This window comes from Theobroma umbraticum, unplaced genomic scaffold, assembly GCF_002168275.2.
Source record: "Theobroma umbraticum cultivar Fairchild unplaced genomic scaffold, ASM216827v3 scaffold_50.0, whole genome shotgun sequence".
NCBI lineage: Eukaryota > Viridiplantae > Streptophyta > Magnoliopsida > Malvales > Malvaceae > Theobroma > Theobroma umbraticum.
In genome coordinates this window covers 639,591-658,937 of record NW_018397261.1, presented here as the reverse complement: position 1 = coordinate 658,937, position 19,347 = coordinate 639,591, and the positions used below count along the sequence as shown (strand labels likewise).

Genomic DNA, 19,347 nt, shown 5'->3' with positions numbered 1-19,347 from the left:
TTGTCATTTAATGCATACTTAATTGTATAACTATTTGTGATAAACATTTTCCTTTATGTTAGTGCAATAATAAAAAGTTATTAAATACTAATTGGATGAAGCCTGTGGAACATAAAGGCCTTGCAAAAGAATTATAAAGTTGTTATAATTATAAGATCACTATGCATCAAAGCCATGTTTTTAAAATTGTTCCTGATCATTGTATTGTTAAGACAAAGCATTGACAATACTCAAAGACTGGTACATGTTAAGCCTTTTTACTTGGAAAGTAAGAAATCGATCTCATAAATTAAAGTATATAAGATGTTTGAGGATAACATGTAAGTACTTATTAAAGAACAAGTTCACTGAACATGATCCGTTATGAGAACTCTATTTGGTATTTCACTTATTTGTTTATGAAATATGTTCTCATGTAATAGTCGTTCAACTAGTCCTTGGACTTGAGACACCAGGTCATCTTGTATGGAAAATGACATACTTTGATTTCACCTCTACAAGTCTGAAGGAGACCAGATGCCTAAATAAAGTGTTTTTGGATATGCCCTGAAACATGTAAAGGTGAATGAGTAGTCAAGAAAGGATTCATCACCTCAAGTTATATGAGGGGATGTATCTAACTTGTTCTCAATTCTTGATTAACTTATATAAAGTCTTTGATCAAAGCTTGATGAATTTGAGGAAAGTTAGTTTTCAAAATTCATAAGTTTAGTCATGAATTATGAAAACTAATATGGAATGTTATAAGTAGACATTGAGCCATACTTTATAACTAACTTTATAACATATCTAGGATACTTAATAAAAGAATCATATTGCACTGAGAGACTTATCACTCAAGAGCTTTGTCAAATTCTTTAATCGACTCTCTAACATTTGCATGGTCATGATGTATTGGTAGATACCACTATGATCTATAAATATAAATCTATTAGTAAATTGATATTTAACTAGGATTTTTATTTATTCCTTACATGTTAGAAGCGTAATGAGTTATGCACATTAAGTGACATGATTGAGATTAAATAAGAATGATCAATTAAGTTGGACCTAATTGGAATAGATCAAAATAAAATGAGAAATTAATTAAGTTCACAAGGACTTAATTGAATTAAACTATAACTGTTATATTTAGGATTACAATTTAATTTGGCTATATAAATATGTTATGTTAGCAAACTATACAATTTAATCTATTAAACTAAGTTAAGAGAGAAAGACAATAATTAAATGAAGTATTGAGGGACATCATAATCTTTGGTTTGGTAGTCACTCAAATTTAATAAAGAATTTTTGCTGATTGATTTTAGATTAGTTTTAGTTATTAGTTTTAATTTTACTTCTCAATAATTAGGTTGTTTAGATAAGATTAAGGTGTTATGATTTTAGTAATTAGCAATTAGGAATTAATTCAATCCTTCATGGAAATGAATTTTATTTCTTATTATATTATTTGTTAATGATACATGCACTTGCATAAGAAATCAACACCAACAATTCACTAAACTTTTATAGAGAGAAGCTAGCTAGTACCACAGAACACATTAATAAATCAAGAATAAAAAAAGCATTAAAATTAGTTGAAAAAGTAAAACATAAAACAAGAAAAGAATCTAAACTCACATTTTTTATACGGTAGATGCAATATCTAAAAAGTGCAACCTTTCCAAATGGTTGTTGACTTCTAAGACTCCATACTCCAGACTACGTCTCCTCCTTTCAAGTTTATTACATAAATATAGTGCCATAGTCCGATCAACTTGAAAGCAATGTTAACATATATAGTTGGGTGGCTGGGAGAATAAAGGAGGATTAGGGATTTGGGATTTGGTCTCTTTAGTTGGAAATTTTTTCAATGGAAGATTGAGCTAAGAACCCCAAACTAGCCAAATTGCTATCGCCAAACTCCCAAAACACCGTTCTAACCAAATTGAAAAAATTGAATTCATTTCGGTTCAATATGATTTGACTCACCCCTAATCTTATATATTGTTAATAATAACATCTAGTACTATTGTTGGATCATATTAAATATTATATAAATAATAGTAATTATAATTTATTTACCATTTTATATATTAAATATATTGTTTATTTCTTCTTTTTGTTCAATTCTTATAATTTTATTTTGTTTATTGAATTATATGGTTGCAACAATTTTTAGTTTTTCTTTTCAACATGCAACTTCGTTACTTTTACCAAACATGTTTAATGCTTTCAAAGTTTTGGCAACAAAGCATTAAATTGTTTTTGAAATGCAAGAAAACATAATCTTTGAAAAAGAAAATAGGAAGCGATACCAAATAGACTTTAATCAATTAATTGCAATTTCAAACTGATATAATATATGAAAAATCTCTCTATATATTTAGTTTGGTCAAAATTCTAGTTTTTAAGATGGTTTATATTAAATTTAAGGATAAAATTGTTGACGATCTACCCTTCTTACATCCACTTTGTTAACCTGCTATTATTGTTGCTTAACTATTTACAAAATGATAATTAAAAATTAAATGGTAGAAAGAAATTAACTTGGTTGATAACCACAATGCATTGATGCTAGCTAGTAATGATAATAAAAAAAGTTGGATTATAATAATTAAACATTCTATTAATTGAACAAATATAATATATATATATATATATATATATATATATGCTGATAAATTGATAAGAAAGAAGAGATAAATCACATTTTAACACTTTTGGAATTGACACTTTTATATAGAAAGAAGAGAATAAATATAAGTGAGAAATAAATTAATGCTATTAAAAAACAAAAACGACTGATTTATGTATCTAAAAGTTATTTATTTGTTTATATATAAGAGGAAGATATCTGAGAATCATGATAATATATTGACTGCCTGCGCCCCACGAGCAACCTTGATGAAGACATCCTCAAGAGTGGTGTCAGCCAAACCCCATGCGAAAACTGTGAACCTGCTCTTTGCATTCTCAACTGCTTGGAATACATCCGCAATTCTCACCTCTTGCTTTGGCAGCTCAAACTTCTGCGTTCCCGATATTTGGTATATCTTGTTAGCACTTGGCGAGAGATGTCGTACCATATGCTCGACTTCTTCCTCATGATTCGCGGATGTTGTCATGGTAAATACATAAGATCCTCCGTATCTAGCCTTCAGCTGTCATACCATATGAACAACAAGCTTAATGCAAAAACAATTTGCACCCATCATTGAGTAACATAGCCTTATGACTTGAAATAGTATAATGGTAAGAATAAATTTGATTGAAAAATCATTCAAAAAAACGGGAATAAGAATAAATTTCATAGTGAAAGACTTGGATGTTTGGCACACATCTGACAAGGAGAATAAGGTACAAAAGAAGCTGTTTTGATTGCAATCTTTCCCTGACTTTGCTATTTTCATGAAATTTAAATAAAGTGGCTTAATAATTTAGAATGAAATTATATGAATGTATGGGTTCCTCGTTAATTAAGATGCAAAAGTTTGGAGGAGTTGAGTGAAAACAATTTATTACAGTTACTAATTAACAAGGTTTCTCACTTGAAAAAGCTAAAGAAAGATGACTTGAAATATTACAGTCAATTAGGACAGAGGCTGATTTCAAAGGTGAAGGACTATGGTGCATGTTTTAACAGCATAAAGCACAAAATAGGCCCCCCTCCCCTCCTTTTTTTGTAATACAGTTAGCCCACATACTCTTTACTTCCCATAGACATGCAATCAAGTATGCCCTGAAAAAAATGATTTTGCACCTTTCCACCCAGATAAATTTTTTTTTATTATTATTATTATTATTAAAAAGATAGTACATAGATATATCTTGATGATAATAGAGAATAGAATTCCCCAGAGAAGTGTTCGATTCACAAACTCTAGTCTACCAATAGGGTCTGTGAGAACCACCATGCAAAAGATGCGAATGAATCTACTGTAGGATATAACTAGAACACCAATTCATGAACGCGAGAAGGTAGGAAAGCTTACCTCTTTAGGATTTCCTATGCACTGCAAGCTGCCATCTACAAAAATCCCTAATCGATCACATAACACCTCTGCCTCTTCCATTGAATGCGCTGCAATCATTCAGATAATATTTGTTGGCATAAAAGGGAAAAAAGTTCTCACCTACCATTAAAAGAAATGTTACAAACACCATTTTCTTCTTTTTATGTAAAAGTGCAAAAAAGAGAGCAAAGCATGCAGAATAGGTTTATGTCTGTAATCCTGAGTCTAGGGTGACATTGATTCAATTAGGCAGATAGAGAGAGAGAGCAATACTGGTGAGAATAATTGCCCTGTCTTTTTTTGCACGTTTCACAACACTCCACAAGCTGTTTCTCGAAGCTGGATCTAGTCCGGTACTGGGTTCATCCATATAGACAACCTTGCAAAATCTCAAATGATTAAGCCTTGAACAGCACTGAGGATAGATGTTTATTAAGGTCTCACATAGAAAAGTGGAGAGACTACAAGTCAATTGTTGACTCTTACCTTGGGATCCCCAATTAGGGAAATGGCAACACTGAGCCTCCTCTTCATACCTCCACTATATTTCCCAGCTTGTTTGTCAGCAACCCCTCCATGGAATAGGTTGACACTCTTAAGAGATTCTTCCACTGCCTGAAGCAAAAACAATGGAATGAAGAAAAAGACTTATAACTTTTTATGTGATGATGCCATTACAACTAAATTGGCCCACATCAACCTAGCTTTCTGTCCTGGACAAACTTCAGTCCAAACAAATGGCTAGTTAGATTCAAATTTAACAAGGTCCACACTTGACACTTTTAATAAATATTGGAAAAGATTATATGAAGTTCTAATAGAAGAGTCTCTAGAGTTTACAGTTAAAATTAACCCATGAGCGTCAAATTCTCCAAGTAAAATCCATGACAATCACAAAATATAGATAATTTTGACTTACTTGATTCAACGCAGAACCTCTGAGGTTCTTCAACCTGCCATAAAATAGCAAGTGCTCCCTCCCTGTTAGGGTTTCCCAGAGCAGGCTGATTTACAAATAATAAAACAAAATAAGAAACTTATTTGTTTCAAGGGAAAATAATTTGTTTCTTGGCAAAAGGAAGTGTTATATCCTACTCATGCTGGGGGCAAACACCCATGCTTGTATAGATTGTATCCATATAAGTCCGTATATCCAGACCCTGAACATATGCTGTCCCCGAGGTTGGTTTTGTGAGCCCAATCATCTGACAACAGAATAACACTTAAATATTGCAAAGAAGGTACCAGCTAGATTAGGTTCTAACTTTAAAAGATACAGGCAGGTGTACGACCAAGTAAATATCACTATCATCTTAGATAGCAATAATCCCTATATAGAAAAATTTTGGCTAAAATTACTTTTGGGAAAAGAAAGTAGATCCTAACACACAAGATTTCATTTTCAACCCCTCATATTACAGAACAAGCATGTGAGCCTGCAGTCACATGTGTGCATAAAAGAGCTATTTTGAAAGCATAAAAGTTCTATTTTTTTAAAATAAACTAATCATACACTACCATATTGATTAAAGAAGTCTTGCCAGCACCATTGGGTCCCAGCATGCCAAAGCACTCCCCTCTAGGCAAAGCAAGAGACAATCCTCTTACTGCAAATTTCTCAGGATTTCCATCCCTTGCAGGATATATCTTTTTAAGGTTGTCACAAATGATGGGATGACTAGTGCTTGGTTCAAGTAGCAACTGCTCAACCTTCTCCCTCTGCCAAAACAAAAAAAATTCTTCATACAAATGAATGAATCCAACGACATTGACCTAAATACATAACACTTTGAAACACAAATACTAAGCTACAGCTGCACAATGCTTAATGAATGCATAATGAAATAGTTTTATTTTGAGATGGACCCACATCACATTAGATAAAAACATAAAATGTAGAACGATACTCTTAGTAAGCACATCTGGAGAAAATTACTAGCACTAGCTGCACGAAAATTACAAGAGGTGGAACCCAAAGCCTCAGGTAGACATTTTCTACTCCATAAAGGCATAAAAGTCCAACAATATAGCCATCCTTTCTTGCACATTATATTAACTAATTAAAGGAGCATAAACAGTTATGTGTGGAGGTTAATGAAAATAGCGAAAAAACAAAAAATTAGAACTTCCTCAGAAAGATGTGGATGGTCAAACTGTTTTCTTTTCTAACATAAGAATTAATAGCATAAAATAAATCCCTCTCTGCTAGTGAGTGAAAAACCAGTCTTTCTGCTAGTGAGTGAAAAACCAGTCTTTTGGCAGACTATCCATCTATTAAGTGGTTGGTGATCACTAACCCCTTCAAAAAAATCTATCCTTAAATGAGAATATGCATTCAAAAAAGCCAAAGAAAAGAAAAGATGTTACCTCCTGATTAACATCAGGTTTGTCCATCTGAACAAAAACTTTTGATCCCAGCCCTTCCAAACTAGGCCTCCGAAAAGATGATGAAGGCTTTCTCCGGAAGTTTTGCAAGAAAAATAGAGGACTCTTCCCAGCACCTGAAGATGAAACCTGATCTACATAATAAGCAACCAAAAGCACCACCAACCACTCGGTGAAAGTGATAATCAAAACCTCCCTCATCCCATTTGTGCTATCACTCAAATCCCCCCACCGCATCCCATCTGTCCCCATATAATTTCCCCTGAAAGAATATTGTCCAAACTCATATAATCCACGAAACAGAGAGAATCCAGGATATAACTCCATTGTGATAATCCAGCCTCCTACAGCAAATAAAAAATGAGTTTTGCAGTAAGTAGGGTGAAGGTACAAGTGAAGATGACAGAAGTTGAAAGACCAACTAATGATCAAAAGCAATACCAGCTTATCAACTATGCCTGAACCATGCACTAGATTAAGCAGGTGACTATATTTTTACACCCTTTCATGAGAAAGAATTAAAAATAAATAAAACAAGATTACCTCCAACAATGGAGCCTTTATTTTGAGAAACAAGGATTTCAACCCACACCAAACCTGCCTATTTTTCCACATTCAGTTCAACTATATGACAACTACAAGTAATCTATAAGTGAATAACCTCTTCGAATCTTAGTTAAATGAAAACAATGATAAAATTTCTAAAATGCATTCCAACTCTTCTAAGTTTATAGAAGCCTAATTTATGATTAGCCTGGGCCCTGGGGTTGAATTCATTTCTTGATTCGTTACTAATAATCACTACTTCCCACATTCAGTAAGTCCACAATGGTGTCTACACATATGAGGATACATCAATAAGCAGTATTGATGCCAAAGGAACTGGGTCTGCCAATGTATTTTTTCTTTCCTACTGCCATCTCCTTTCCCAAAAATTTTCCGGGAACAAAATTAAGTGCTAAAAGTAGTTTTTCCTCTGGCTGCAAACCATTAGCTTCTTTAAAAGTCATCTCATAAAAATACTTAGTTTCCTTTGACAAATAGTTCCTGTGGTCTAAACAGAGAATGACCAAGCTTGCAAACATAAAAATTTCATTTTTTATAATTTCTTAAACTTACTTGGGAATGATTCATCCTCAATGAAGGACTGGAAGAGAAAGCCACCTAAAAGTCCCGTTCCAAAGACAATTATGTATCCAATTACTGTAATCATTGACAAGCAGTCATGAGAAATAAGTCAGTTAAATAACCTTTAAAACAGAGTAGAGGTTTGCCAACTAGCTCAAGTAAATCAGAGAGCTAAGATAAACCTGAAGCAGTCTTAACATTTGTAAACATTGCAGCTACAAGGAAAGCCATGGAAATTTGCAGGTTTACGTAGATGAAGTAAAATACAAACTGGATACTATAATCGTTGAGTGTGAAGAATTTCAACCCTGGAAGGAAGTCAAACAAATTAAAGAGCAGCTTGAAGTATAGATAATTAAAGAGGAGTTCAATGACTAGATTAGTACCTATGAGTGAGCCAAATATCACAAAACATAGCATGTACAGCGAAGAGATGACCAGAAAATAAGCATAAGATATCATCCAATAAGGTCCATCACCAAGCCCGTGCATTTTCATCATGACTCGTAGTTTCTGTTGTTTCTCATATACTAGTGAAGTCAACACCACCTACATTGAAAACCAAAATGTTGAGACATAATTAACACAATATACTATAAAATCATCAAGATATTAACCAAAAGAGATCATAATCAACCTCAAGAGAGGAAAATTGCTACTATAGACCTTTCTAGATAAAATTTTGCACTATGTTTACACATATCAAATAAAGTTTGTTCCCAAGTTTATAAGGCAATGCTGAAAGTCCATGAGTAAAACATAGACCTGTTATCCAAAAGTCTTAGTATAGAGGAGAGGTAAACAGGAAGGAATCTTGCATAAAGAACTGCCTGATTAGATTTTTCTCACTTAGCGTATGCCTTCACACGAAGAAAAGTGGAGCACTGACTATAGTACTCCATGTCAATTTGCAAAGAGAGCCCTTTATATATTCTGTTTATAAAACAACATGACCCAAATATTCTCTTGGCCCTTCTATCTAGAACCAGAATATAATCTTACTTCATATTTGTCTTATAAATTATCGCTTAGAATTGCAGATGTCTGCATGTTGTGCGTGTTCATAACTGCTATAACCAGTGAATTTATGGTATGACTCAGAAGTCAATGAAATAACTGATCCAAGTATATTGCAAAAGAACTGCAATTTTTTAATCTTAGAAACAGAACATAATCTTACTGCATTGTTGTATTCCAATTATTGCTTAGAATTGCAGATCTATGCATATTGTGCCTTGTTAATAACTGCTATAACCAGTGAATTCATAGGATGACTCAGAAGTCAATCAATAACTAATCCAAAGATATTTCAAAGAAATTCCTCTACCCAAATTAGAATTTAAATTTGATTACAAAAATTTTACTATCAAATAATTATGCCAAGAATGTGTGATGATTTTAATGATGATCGACTTGCTATAGAAGTCATAATATTAGAAAATTTGCACACACTATACTGTAGTTAAAGAATCGACACCAATGAAAAAGAAAAAAATACTTACAGGGAATAGTTGTAAAACAACCCAAGTAAAGAAGAGTGTTCCAAGAAGAGATGACAAATCAATCCTGAGTTCAGTTTCAGGTTTTGGCATTTCTTTCACAAACTCTAATAGCATTTTTGTACCAGCCCCTTGCAGAAACTGAAGGTAGGCATTGGATGCCTGTAAATGTGACAATAGAAAAATATCAGTCTCTACAAGCTTTTGATCAATAAGCAAATTAATAGATAAATTTGTCAAATACACAGGCTGCAAGAAATAAGCAAGAAATTTTATAAAGAGGAGCACATTATAATGCAAATTGTATAACATATTTGGACCATTGAGGCAACCCTATTCTTTCAAGGCACTGATTAAACCAGAATGCCAGGTGCTTTATATAGAATATAAAGTATAATGCATAACAGAATTCAAAAAGTCAAATATAATGGAAAAGGATTCTATTAGTGCCTGGAAGGAACCAACATAAGCCAATTACATGATTTAAGATATTTCTTTGTAAAAATATTTGCCATGTTTTGCCACAAAAACAGGTAAGATGAAGGCTCTCTAACAACAGCATCAGAAGTGCCAAATAATCATGGCTAGAGGATATTCCAATAGAAACTCATGGGGATGCATTCCACCACTTTTCTCCAGAAGATGAATGATTACCTACAATTACTAAATAGAGTGGAACATGTTCTACTATCCAATTACGAAAGCATGCAAATATTCTAGAAAAGAAAACAATAATGAAACCAGAAAGTGAAAAACAACTAAAAATAGCGACTATGAACTATTGATCTCTCAATCCTAAACCAGGTAAGAGCCATATGTGGAGCACAATTGAATCTGTATAAGAGTTCCCAGTTTCCTAACTGCTTAGTCAAAACAAATTTATCCAGCTAAACATTTCCTGCTAAGTGATATTGGTAGATGGATTGCAACAATCTTATCTGCCAAGACTGCGCAGAGTATTACAAAGAGATACCACCTCTGGTGTGCTTGAGAAATCAATCCACATCATATCAAAGAGTATAGTCTTCCGTGTATATTTTAATATGGAAAGTTATGATGCATGGGATTAAGATTCTGCCAAGATATTGATGGTTTAGAATGGTTCTTATAGGTGCCTTCATCCTAACTCCTAAAATCTTTTCTGTCACTCCTTCAATATACAATTTTCTATTTTTCAGGTAAGCAAGATTAAAACTCTAAAATCTTACCCCAACCCTTTTCTTTACTAATCTAGAGAATTATTTTTGCAGAACCATTTTAAAGATACATGAGATTCTAAGATTAATTCCCCACTGTAAGCTTAGTAATAACAAAGTAATATGACAAGGAGGAAAGCTCACTTCAGCAAGTTCAAAATACATACCAGATTTACAGACCGGGGGATCCGCAGCAATGACATTGGACTGCCAGCTGAGTAATTCTTATAGGTAGAATTGTACCAGACGCTCATATTAAAATTATTGCCATCTGAGTTCAAGAAATCATATGCTGTGGAAAAGATAAAAACGTCAGTATTTTTCTCTACCACATGTACTTTTATGTAAATTAGATGATATGATACAATTAATTTTTGAATTTTCGGCTAGACCAACCTGCAACAAACTCATTTATCTTCTCTTCTGGGTTCCCTTTTCTGTAACCTTTATACAGCTCAGCATTCACCTCAGAAGAACTATTGCGCCATAGGTATAAACCTTGTACACATCTTATCTCTATAGTCAATGAAAAATTAACGAGATAAGCAAAAGATTCAGAATCTTCCTGAAATAATATTTTAAGTAACGTTGTAGTTTACTTTTAAATAAAAGGTAATATTTTATGGTAGAACATGCAAGAGCCATCAACGATTAGATTTTATGGTAAATCAAGGTAATATTTTTGGATAAATTCCAAAAATTGAATCTCTAAAATAAATGAGCCATTCTAAAACATTAGATTTGGAAAAAAACTCTGGTTTGGGATAAACTTGAGGTTTGCTGATTATCAAGAAGATAATAATAAATCAGGCAAAAAGAAGTTAAATAGGCAGAGTTTGACCTTCGAAATCTCAAAGCAATAATGTAGTATAAATTACAGCATCTGTCAATGAGTTTTCCACAAACCGCATAATTTAAATGACTCTAAAATGGAGTCAAAATGTTTGACACAAACCTATGAGTCTAGAACCTGCCTACCACTGTAACAAATTTGTACGTGGTTAAATTAAGAAAAGAATATGAAAAGTGCACTAGCCATACGAAAATAAGAGAATCGTAAAATTAACATAAGAATGACCTATAACTCTTTCAATTAAATTGATGACATTGGATGTCTGAGAGTAATTGAAGGTAATTAGCTTACATATTGATAATTTCTACTAGGCTTTCTTCACGTGCATAATGTCTATTTCAATCAGTAGGTTTGAATCAGATACTGTACACTTAATCAATATATGTTTAAAGTTTGGAACATTTAAATACCCACATCCAGAATTTTTTCCATTAGGTTTTTTTGATTCTCTACATGACCACGCCCAATATTCTTGAAATTTTTCATTATTACAATTCAACTAGTCCATGCATGCAATCTCATCCATAGAACAAGAAAGAAACCTGCATTTAATTTGAGAAAGTTAAGATTCCTTGAGAAAAAGCATAGTACCTATTTCCCTTGTTATGGATGGTTGATTGATGAGAATAGAAAATGTTGAGTTCGATGAGCACTGGCTTTGAACATTATAAATGGGAAGAGCCGAAGCAAAAGCAGGTTCAATATAATTGTAACCCTCAGGATATGTTTCTGTACCCTGAAACATTTTGGGAAGCCAAGTAGCAGACAAATTATAAAACCAAAAGAGGAGAAGCAAGATTATGATTTCAGATTCTAAGTCCTTGCCAAAATCATAAACAGAAAAATCAGCAATTGCATGAAAGTGGAACAGAAGAAAAACGATGAAAAAAACTTACCAGGACATCAGTGGCCAAACTGCCTAAAAGATCAGAGGAATTTATATTGAAAGAAGTTGAGAACATACTCCCCGTCAAAACTGCCAAAATGAGCAGAAGAATTTTATCTGATTTTCATCTTCCACTGTGATAGTTTAGTTTAAAGCTGAAGAAACTGAAGTCTAAGCTTAAAATACAGGGAAAGAGAAGAAGCAAGATGCATACTTTCTCCAAGTGATTGATTATTCCCCGTGAAAAATGTAGTTGCAGGACAAGACCCTGTACTTTTGCAAGACTCATTTGGCAGGTCTGCAGACATAACTAAATCAGTTCTCACTGCACGATAGTTTGGCCCTGGAATTTGTAAAAGTGCAGGCCATCCCGGAGGGTTAGGAATTGGACAACTCGACGCTTGATCCATTGTTGAGTACTGTAACCCACATTCTCTCCTCAGGCATTGACCATTTCCGCTTGCTTCAACACAAGCACACCCACAGCGATTATCCGCATTGTTTAGTTGACTGTCCACCAATTCTTGCAACAAAACAAACAGTATACAGAAAAAAAGTGGGAAGGAAATCAGCCGAATATTTGTCCCCATGTTCCTTTTCTGCAAAATAGAACAGACGATATAATTATCAAAATCTATAAATAACAAGAGCCATTGTGTAATTTTGAAAATTCATTCCTATTTGATAATTACATCTCTCTTAAAAGAGTGAACTTTCAACTCTATAGGAAATGCATGTCAGTATTAATGATTCTCATAAGGGTTCATATAAAACATACACAGGAAGATGAAAAGAGGAAGAGAAGAAAGTATTAGCCCAAAAAGCCTATAAAGTGCATAGGCAAATGAAGCACTGACCATAAATAATCAATTAGTGATCTGATTCCATAAAGAAAAATTGAGAAATAATAAGGAAAAAGGAATCAGTAATCACCCCACCAAATAAAACCATCCCATAATCAACAAATGAAAAAGCGAACCCAACGAGAGATACAAAGCACAACCCGTAAAAATAAAAAAATAAAAAAAATGGCATAAAATTTACTCGGACCCAGAATTTGTTTCTTTTCATTTTCCAAGTTCCATTAGGAAAAAGAAACTTCCATTTTCTCAACAACAAAACCAAGACATGTTCTAAAAAATAAATCGAAAAGGAGAAAACTTGAGTGAGACCCACCTGGAAAGTTAGGTTCTTTCTGAGAAGAGCGTTTGCCTGAGCCCAGAAACTGGATGGACCAAGTGTCGGATGATGATCCGCCATTGATACAACACAATACGTTAAGCTTTCCCGCCAAGATGGAAGTTTTATTTTTCTCTTTTTTTTTTTTGCTTTTCTTGGTGTTGGTTTTATTGAAATAGAAGTCTCAAAATTCTTACAAAAAAAAGAGAACAATCTCCTTTGCTGTGCTTTGAATAAATAGGAGCTCAAGCCTTCAAGCCACAACCAGGCATCATATAGGCCTTCGTTTCTCTGCTGTTTCGCTTTTCCGACTGTCCAGCAAAGAACCACTGACTTAGGACTAAATTACTGAATTGTCCCCATATTAAGGGATTTTAACGATTTCCCGGCATTTTTTAAACTTTCTGCCTAAATTACCCCTGGTTGAATGACTATTGCACCCTTCATGTGTTTTGACTCTTTCTCGGGGTTGCTCGTTCAAAGTCCAACATGCCCTTGGTCCAATCAAATTAGGGGGCGGTCCTGAATTAAATATCTTGAAAATGTAAGCCATTGGTTCAACACCATATCTTGTTCACTAAGTAAAGATTAAAATAATAATAATAATAATCAAATGAAAACAAGTAACTCGTTGATTATTTTAATTAATCCGATATCACAAGTGGTCAATGTTATATGAATTTCAAGTTTATGACTGTTTTCCATCACCCCCACATAATTAACTTGATATAGTACCATATGGTCAAAACTTGATCAAGTATTAAAATTAAATTAATTCCACATTCAAACTTAGAAACACATTTAAAACCATCCAATAGCAACGTTTAAACAAGTCAATTCCCTTGAACAGTGTGAAATTTGAAGGGGAAAGGCAGCCTCTCGGAAGGCACTCATCATGCAAAGCCTAAGCACTCCGGGATAAGACAATGACAGGGGAAAATCCAATAGACTTTTACAAAGAACCTGACAAAACAGGCCAAATATCTCCAAGCAAGCATCTACAACATTGTTATCAGTATAATAATGAGATAATGGTTTATAGCTCAAAGTTCAAACTACAAAACACAAGCAAGGAAAGACAACATATATAAAATCAAAATTTTTCCTTCCCATGACATCATCTCTCAGTTTTAAACTTCTAAGCATTTTAAACAATGTAATGAGGTGTTCATTTGAATTTGACATTTTCAAAAGCAAGTGTATTCTTTACTTGTGGCACAGATAATGACAAAGGTTCCAATGACAACTACTATTACATGTTCTTGGATGCATACCTGAAATGTATGCAAAACATCATCTACACCATACAAAAAACATGGTCCAAAACCAGAGTTGGAGTCTACGTGTTTTTGCAATCCAAATGCTACACTTACACATCGTTCTCACACATAGCACGAGGAAAATTCGTATGTATTAAGGATCTGCAGCTGAAACAAGGATGTGAGTTCATAATAGGAAAATCAAAGATAGTATCAAAGTCACTTCAATCCCAGGTCTCAAAACATGTACCTAAACATGAAAGAAAAACATAGGAAACTTAAGCATTTACAGAAGCAGAGATAGCAGCACATAGAGCAAAACTGATACAGGGATGATTCCAAAGGATTATTCATAGTATTAATACATTGATCCACTGATTTAGGGCTCAGTCAGTTCATTCTATGGTGGAAGACTGGATTTTAGGATGCATTCTTTCTGATGAATTATATTAATACTCAAGGAGATTGACTTCAGAAATACATCAGCACACTGTCTTAGTAGGAAATTGTAATAAACGAATTTCAAGCAGAAACTTTCATTTAAAATAATCTCAACTGTTTAATGACAAAGGAAATTACTTTTACTGGTGGAAAAGCCGGTAATTCAAAATCTCCAACATCATGTGCAAAAGAAAAGTATTATATCAAAATACAAACATGATTAGTACCAATGTTTTAACAAGGATAACTATCAAGTCTTAAGGAAAGAGAATTTCAAAAAAGGAGAACACGCAGAAATCTCTTCACAGAAGAAGCCAAGTGCTTTTCTGGCGACATTCTTTCTTCTTGCCTCTTCATGGTCCATGATCCTTGTGGATGTTGTGAGCACATTATACCCAAAAGAAGAACAATAAGATAATATTGATTGTACTAATAATTACTATAATAATAGGTGATCCAAACCCAAAAAAGTTTAGCCACTATTATATTATGGTTAAATAAAGTGATCCTATTAAAGAGAGGGGGAAACGGGAGCAGGGGATTTGTCAACAGCAAAAAGGTGCCTTGAACTATTGCAGCATTAGCAAGCATTCTGTAAAATTCTTGAGAAATCTATCAGAGTGAAAAAGAAGGGGCACCTCCAGCTTGGCGGTGAAGCTTCTGCCTTTCATACGACTTGCCACTAGTTCAAATACTCCTGCCACCACTTGCACTGATGCTTGTACAAAAATAATCTGAGAGAAAACTTGAACTCTTTCAACAGCACAAAACAATAATCACTTGTATTATTACAAGCAGCATTTATCCAACTCCTCTAGGATGGGTAAATTTTCAACCAAAGCAGTATCACTTATAGTCATCGACTGAATCATTCCAAGAATTAGTTCTGCTTAACATGGTGAAGAACTCCTAATCCTCAAGCTAATGACACTACTTCTAGAAAGTTGGATTTCAATATAAATATTAAAACATGTCTATTGCATCTCAGGTATCCTAATCTGGACTTACCAAAAGCAGACACCTCTTCTTGTTGCCAGGTCAAGAAGCCCCTTACACACTTTTGTCTGTAGCGGCATTATCTTTTATTTCAATTTGTGCATAAAATGGTCAACCAATCAAGACCCTCTTTCAATTCCATTTCATTCTTTTTGTTTTTTAGGAGGGACAACAAAATCAAAGATTGTCCTAAAATTTTTTGAAGTACAACCCGCAACAACTATAACAGTTTCACTAGCAGGCATCATCTGATTAGGAAGAGAATCACTAGATGTCTAAGATAAAATCTACATCAGAATGTGCATATATTGACTGCACAGCCAATCCATCAACAATGCTGCAGACCTCACTTGATCTAGGGTGAAATGTGTCACCAACTAAAAATTTATGTACTGTGTTATCCAGTTCTATCCAACTATAAGCAGCCACTTTCTGCACTCTCTTATTCTTCATCAAGTTCCGCACTTCCAATGCTGCTTGCCATCTGCCCAAACTGGCATATATATTAGAAAGGAGAACATAGTGCCCAGGATTCTCAGGCTCGAGCATTAGCAACTTCTCAACACAGAGCTCAGCAAGCTCAACATTCAAGTGGGTTCTAGAAGCACTTAACAACGTACCCCATATCACCACATTGGGCTGCATTTCCATTCTACATACCAACTCATAAGCTTCATTTAATCTTCCAGTTCTACAGAAGAGGTCTACAATACAGGCATAATGTTCTATCTTTGGTTCAATGCTATAATGTAATTCCATGCTTCTAAAAAACTCAAGACCCAATTCAACAAGGCCTGTTCGACTGCAGGCTGTTAATAACCCCACAAATGTTATACCATCTGGTTTTACTTCACTTTCTTTCATTTTCTCATAAAGCAATATTGCATCCTCTGCAAAACCATTAACTGCTAGACCAACAATCATTGAATTCCAACTAACAATGTCTCTCTCAGGCATCTTATCAAATACTTGACGAGCTTTAGCTATGTTTCCAAACTTGGAATACATATCCAATAATGCTGAGGCCACATAAACATTTGACGCCAGATCTTGAGTTTCTATGTAGGCTGCAAGGCACTCACCAGCTTCTACAGAACCCAGCTGAGAACAAGCTGATAGAACACTAACTAGTGCAACATCATTCGGTCTAATCTGCTCTTTTTTCATGCACTCAAAAAGCTCTAGAGCCTCTGTTGCTCTCCTATTTTGTGCATAACCAGAAATCATGGCACTCCAAGCAAGAGCATCTCTTGTACGCATCCGATCGAATTCTTCACGAGCTTCATCAATAGCCCCACATTTCACAAACATTTTCACTATTGCAGTTAAAACTATAGTATTTACACAAATGTTGCTATCAGCAATAAGCTTCTTAACTTTCAACCCCAATTTCAAATCTCTGAGCTTAGCAGTCAGAGAAAGTAAAGTCACCAAAGTAATTTGACTGGGAGGGATGTTGTTAGCTTGCATTCTTTCAAAAATTTCCAAAGCTTTGTCATGATAGCCATTGTTCACATAACACGAAATCATGGAATTCCAAGATGCAACAGTTTTCTCTTTCATCTCATCAAACAAACACTCCGCTGCCATTACATCACCAATCTTAGAATACCCAGAGATCAAACAATTATAAAAAACAGGATCCTTAACCAAAATCCCATCAAAAATTTTCCTTGCCGAAAAGAAATCACCTTTCTTTGCATAAAAATCCATCAAAGCACTCTGAACATAAACATCTAAATCAAACCCATAATTTACCAGTAAACCATGAACCTGTTTCCCCACAGAAACACCTGAAAACCCCGAACACGACTTAATAACAGCCAAAACAGCACGACTACTCATCTGGGTACGACTGCTATGCATCGAAGCAAATAGTTTTATAGCTTCTTTATTCAAAGAAAGTTTGGTGTAACTTGAAATGAAAGAGATATAAAGAGCTTGATCTGGCAGAGGAATTCTATCGAATACTTCACGAGCGTAGCCAAGAAAAGACGAATCAATGAGTTTTCTGACGAGAATGCGAGTTAGAGCGGCGCAATTTACGATGATTTGAGAGTGGATTTGCTTGAATTGGTTAAGTCTGACGGAAGAGTGAAGTAAAGGAAGCAAATTTGGATTCATTCGGGTTTTTCTTTACGAGGAGAAATGAGTTGGGTTTTAGTAGTATTTTATGGGTCGTTGGTTCATGACTAGCCGTTGCCCAGAGAGTCGAAGACCATAAAACAAAGTGGCGGGAATCCCAGTTGCGAAACGATGGAGTAGGTTCTCACAAAAGTAGTCAAAATGCGTATTTATCTTCGATATAGCAAAATACCTGTACTTATCTTAAAGCACTATAATAAGGTTATAATATTTTTTATAAAAATTTTTGAATTATTTAAAAAAATTTAAATAAATAAATTTTTATTTTAAATTAAATAAATTTTTAAAATTAATAATTATTTATTATCATTAAATAAAATATTATTTATCTTTTTATATAAAAATGTGAACGATAAAAATATTATTTTAATAATATTATTATATCACATCAATATATCTATCATGTCATCTATTATCATATATCAATAGGATACATTAATATTACACAATATAAATATTATTAAATATTTTAAATTATAATAATTAATTAATTTTAAATTATAATAAAAAAGTCTAAATTTTTTTTAATTGTAAATTTTTTTATACAAGAGTGTAGTTACCGTTTTGATAGGGTAACACGTGATGACTAAAGCTATGTCAAAAGTTTTTGACAAAACCTTAAGTCAAGAACCTAAGCAACTTCATGTAAGTTAGGTACAAATTTAATACTAATAATCAAAGCGGGTAGTTAAAATTAAGTAAATGCTCAAATTATTGGTTAATAATAATAATAATAATATGGACAATCCTATATGGAAACTCATTTTCAAACATTGGTAAATTTTAATTCTGAATTTTATTAATCAAGGTAAGACAACAAAAGCTTTTAGGATATTTTGTCCATCAAATGCCAAAAACTTAAATGTCAATGCTTATCGATTAACACCAACTTTAGATTTCCTTTGAATTTTTTCTTTGGCGCGAGGTACCTTTCAAGAAAAGACTCAAACAAACCTTTGAAGCGTGAACCATATGATTTGTCTGTCTACCGTGCGGCTTTGTTTGACTAAGACATTGATTTGATGCAGGCATTTCCCGGCCCTCTCCTCGTCAAATTTCAACAGTCCAATTTGCCAACCGCTGCGTTGTTTTGTTTCGTTCAGACAAAACGCTTCGGACAAATCAAATTAAAATTTTGGGGCAAACGGTTGGCTTATAGCACAAGTAATTATAATTCTTTTAAAAAATATAAATAACGATAATTTGACCATTGTCCAATTTTTTTGGTTAAAGCGGTTTTTCCCTACAAGTCCACTTTTCTCATTTTCTTCGATATGACCAAACTGCCCTCCTTCAATTTAATTGTCTTTGACCAGACTACCCTTTTGGCTTTGAAAGCGATGTCGTTTGAAAAGGGGTGGTTCTGTTCCCACTGTCCAAGC

The 19,347-nt window shown here is 33.8% G+C and overlaps 1 protein-coding gene and 1 pseudogene across 2 annotated transcripts; both read right to left on the bottom strand.

Moving 5' to 3' along the window:
* Nucleotides 1–2,703: 2,703 nt before the first annotated feature.
* Nucleotides 2,704–13,344, bottom strand: LOC110417493 (ABC transporter A family member 7-like). The gene is made up of 18 exons (XM_021429851.2): nucleotides 13,122–13,344; nucleotides 12,160–12,544; nucleotides 11,956–12,035; nucleotides 11,651–11,795; nucleotides 10,603–10,722; nucleotides 10,374–10,498; nucleotides 9,014–9,172; nucleotides 7,898–8,060; nucleotides 7,694–7,819; nucleotides 7,503–7,586; nucleotides 6,366–6,727; nucleotides 5,517–5,717; nucleotides 5,094–5,203; nucleotides 4,918–5,002; nucleotides 4,485–4,613; nucleotides 4,272–4,377; nucleotides 3,978–4,066; nucleotides 2,704–3,146 (listed from the first exon to the last, which is right to left on the bottom strand). Exons 1-18 carry the CDS (start codon nucleotides 13,203–13,205, stop codon nucleotides 2,847–2,849), a joined length of 2,853 nt encoding a protein of 950 aa, XP_021285526.1. The 5' UTR covers nucleotides 13,206–13,344; the 3' UTR covers nucleotides 2,704–2,846.
* Nucleotides 13,345–13,509: 165 nt separating this feature from the next.
* LOC110417494 (pentatricopeptide repeat-containing protein At1g08070, chloroplastic pseudogene) lies at nucleotides 13,510–18,060 on the bottom strand (annotated as a pseudogene). The gene is made up of 3 exons (XR_016351303.1): nucleotides 15,463–18,060; nucleotides 14,399–14,551; nucleotides 13,510–13,646 (listed from the first exon to the last, which is right to left on the bottom strand). The product of XR_016351303.1 is annotated as a pentatricopeptide repeat-containing protein At1g08070, chloroplastic pseudogene (transcript).
* Nucleotides 18,061–19,347: the final 1,287 nt, after the last annotated feature.

Coding starts and splice junctions, on each gene's coding strand:
- LOC110417493 (XM_021429851.2), bottom strand. CDS start 13,205: ATGGCGGATCATCATCCGACACTTGGTCCATCCAGTTTCTGGGCTCAG. Junction 7,587..7,693: donor AAATGTTAAGACTGCTTCAG/GTTTATCTTAGC, acceptor CAATGATTACAG/TAATTGGATACATAATTGTC. Junction 4,378..4,484: donor CCCTAATTGGGGATCCCAAG/GTAAGAGTCAAC, acceptor AGATTTTGCAAG/GTTGTCTATATGGATGAACC.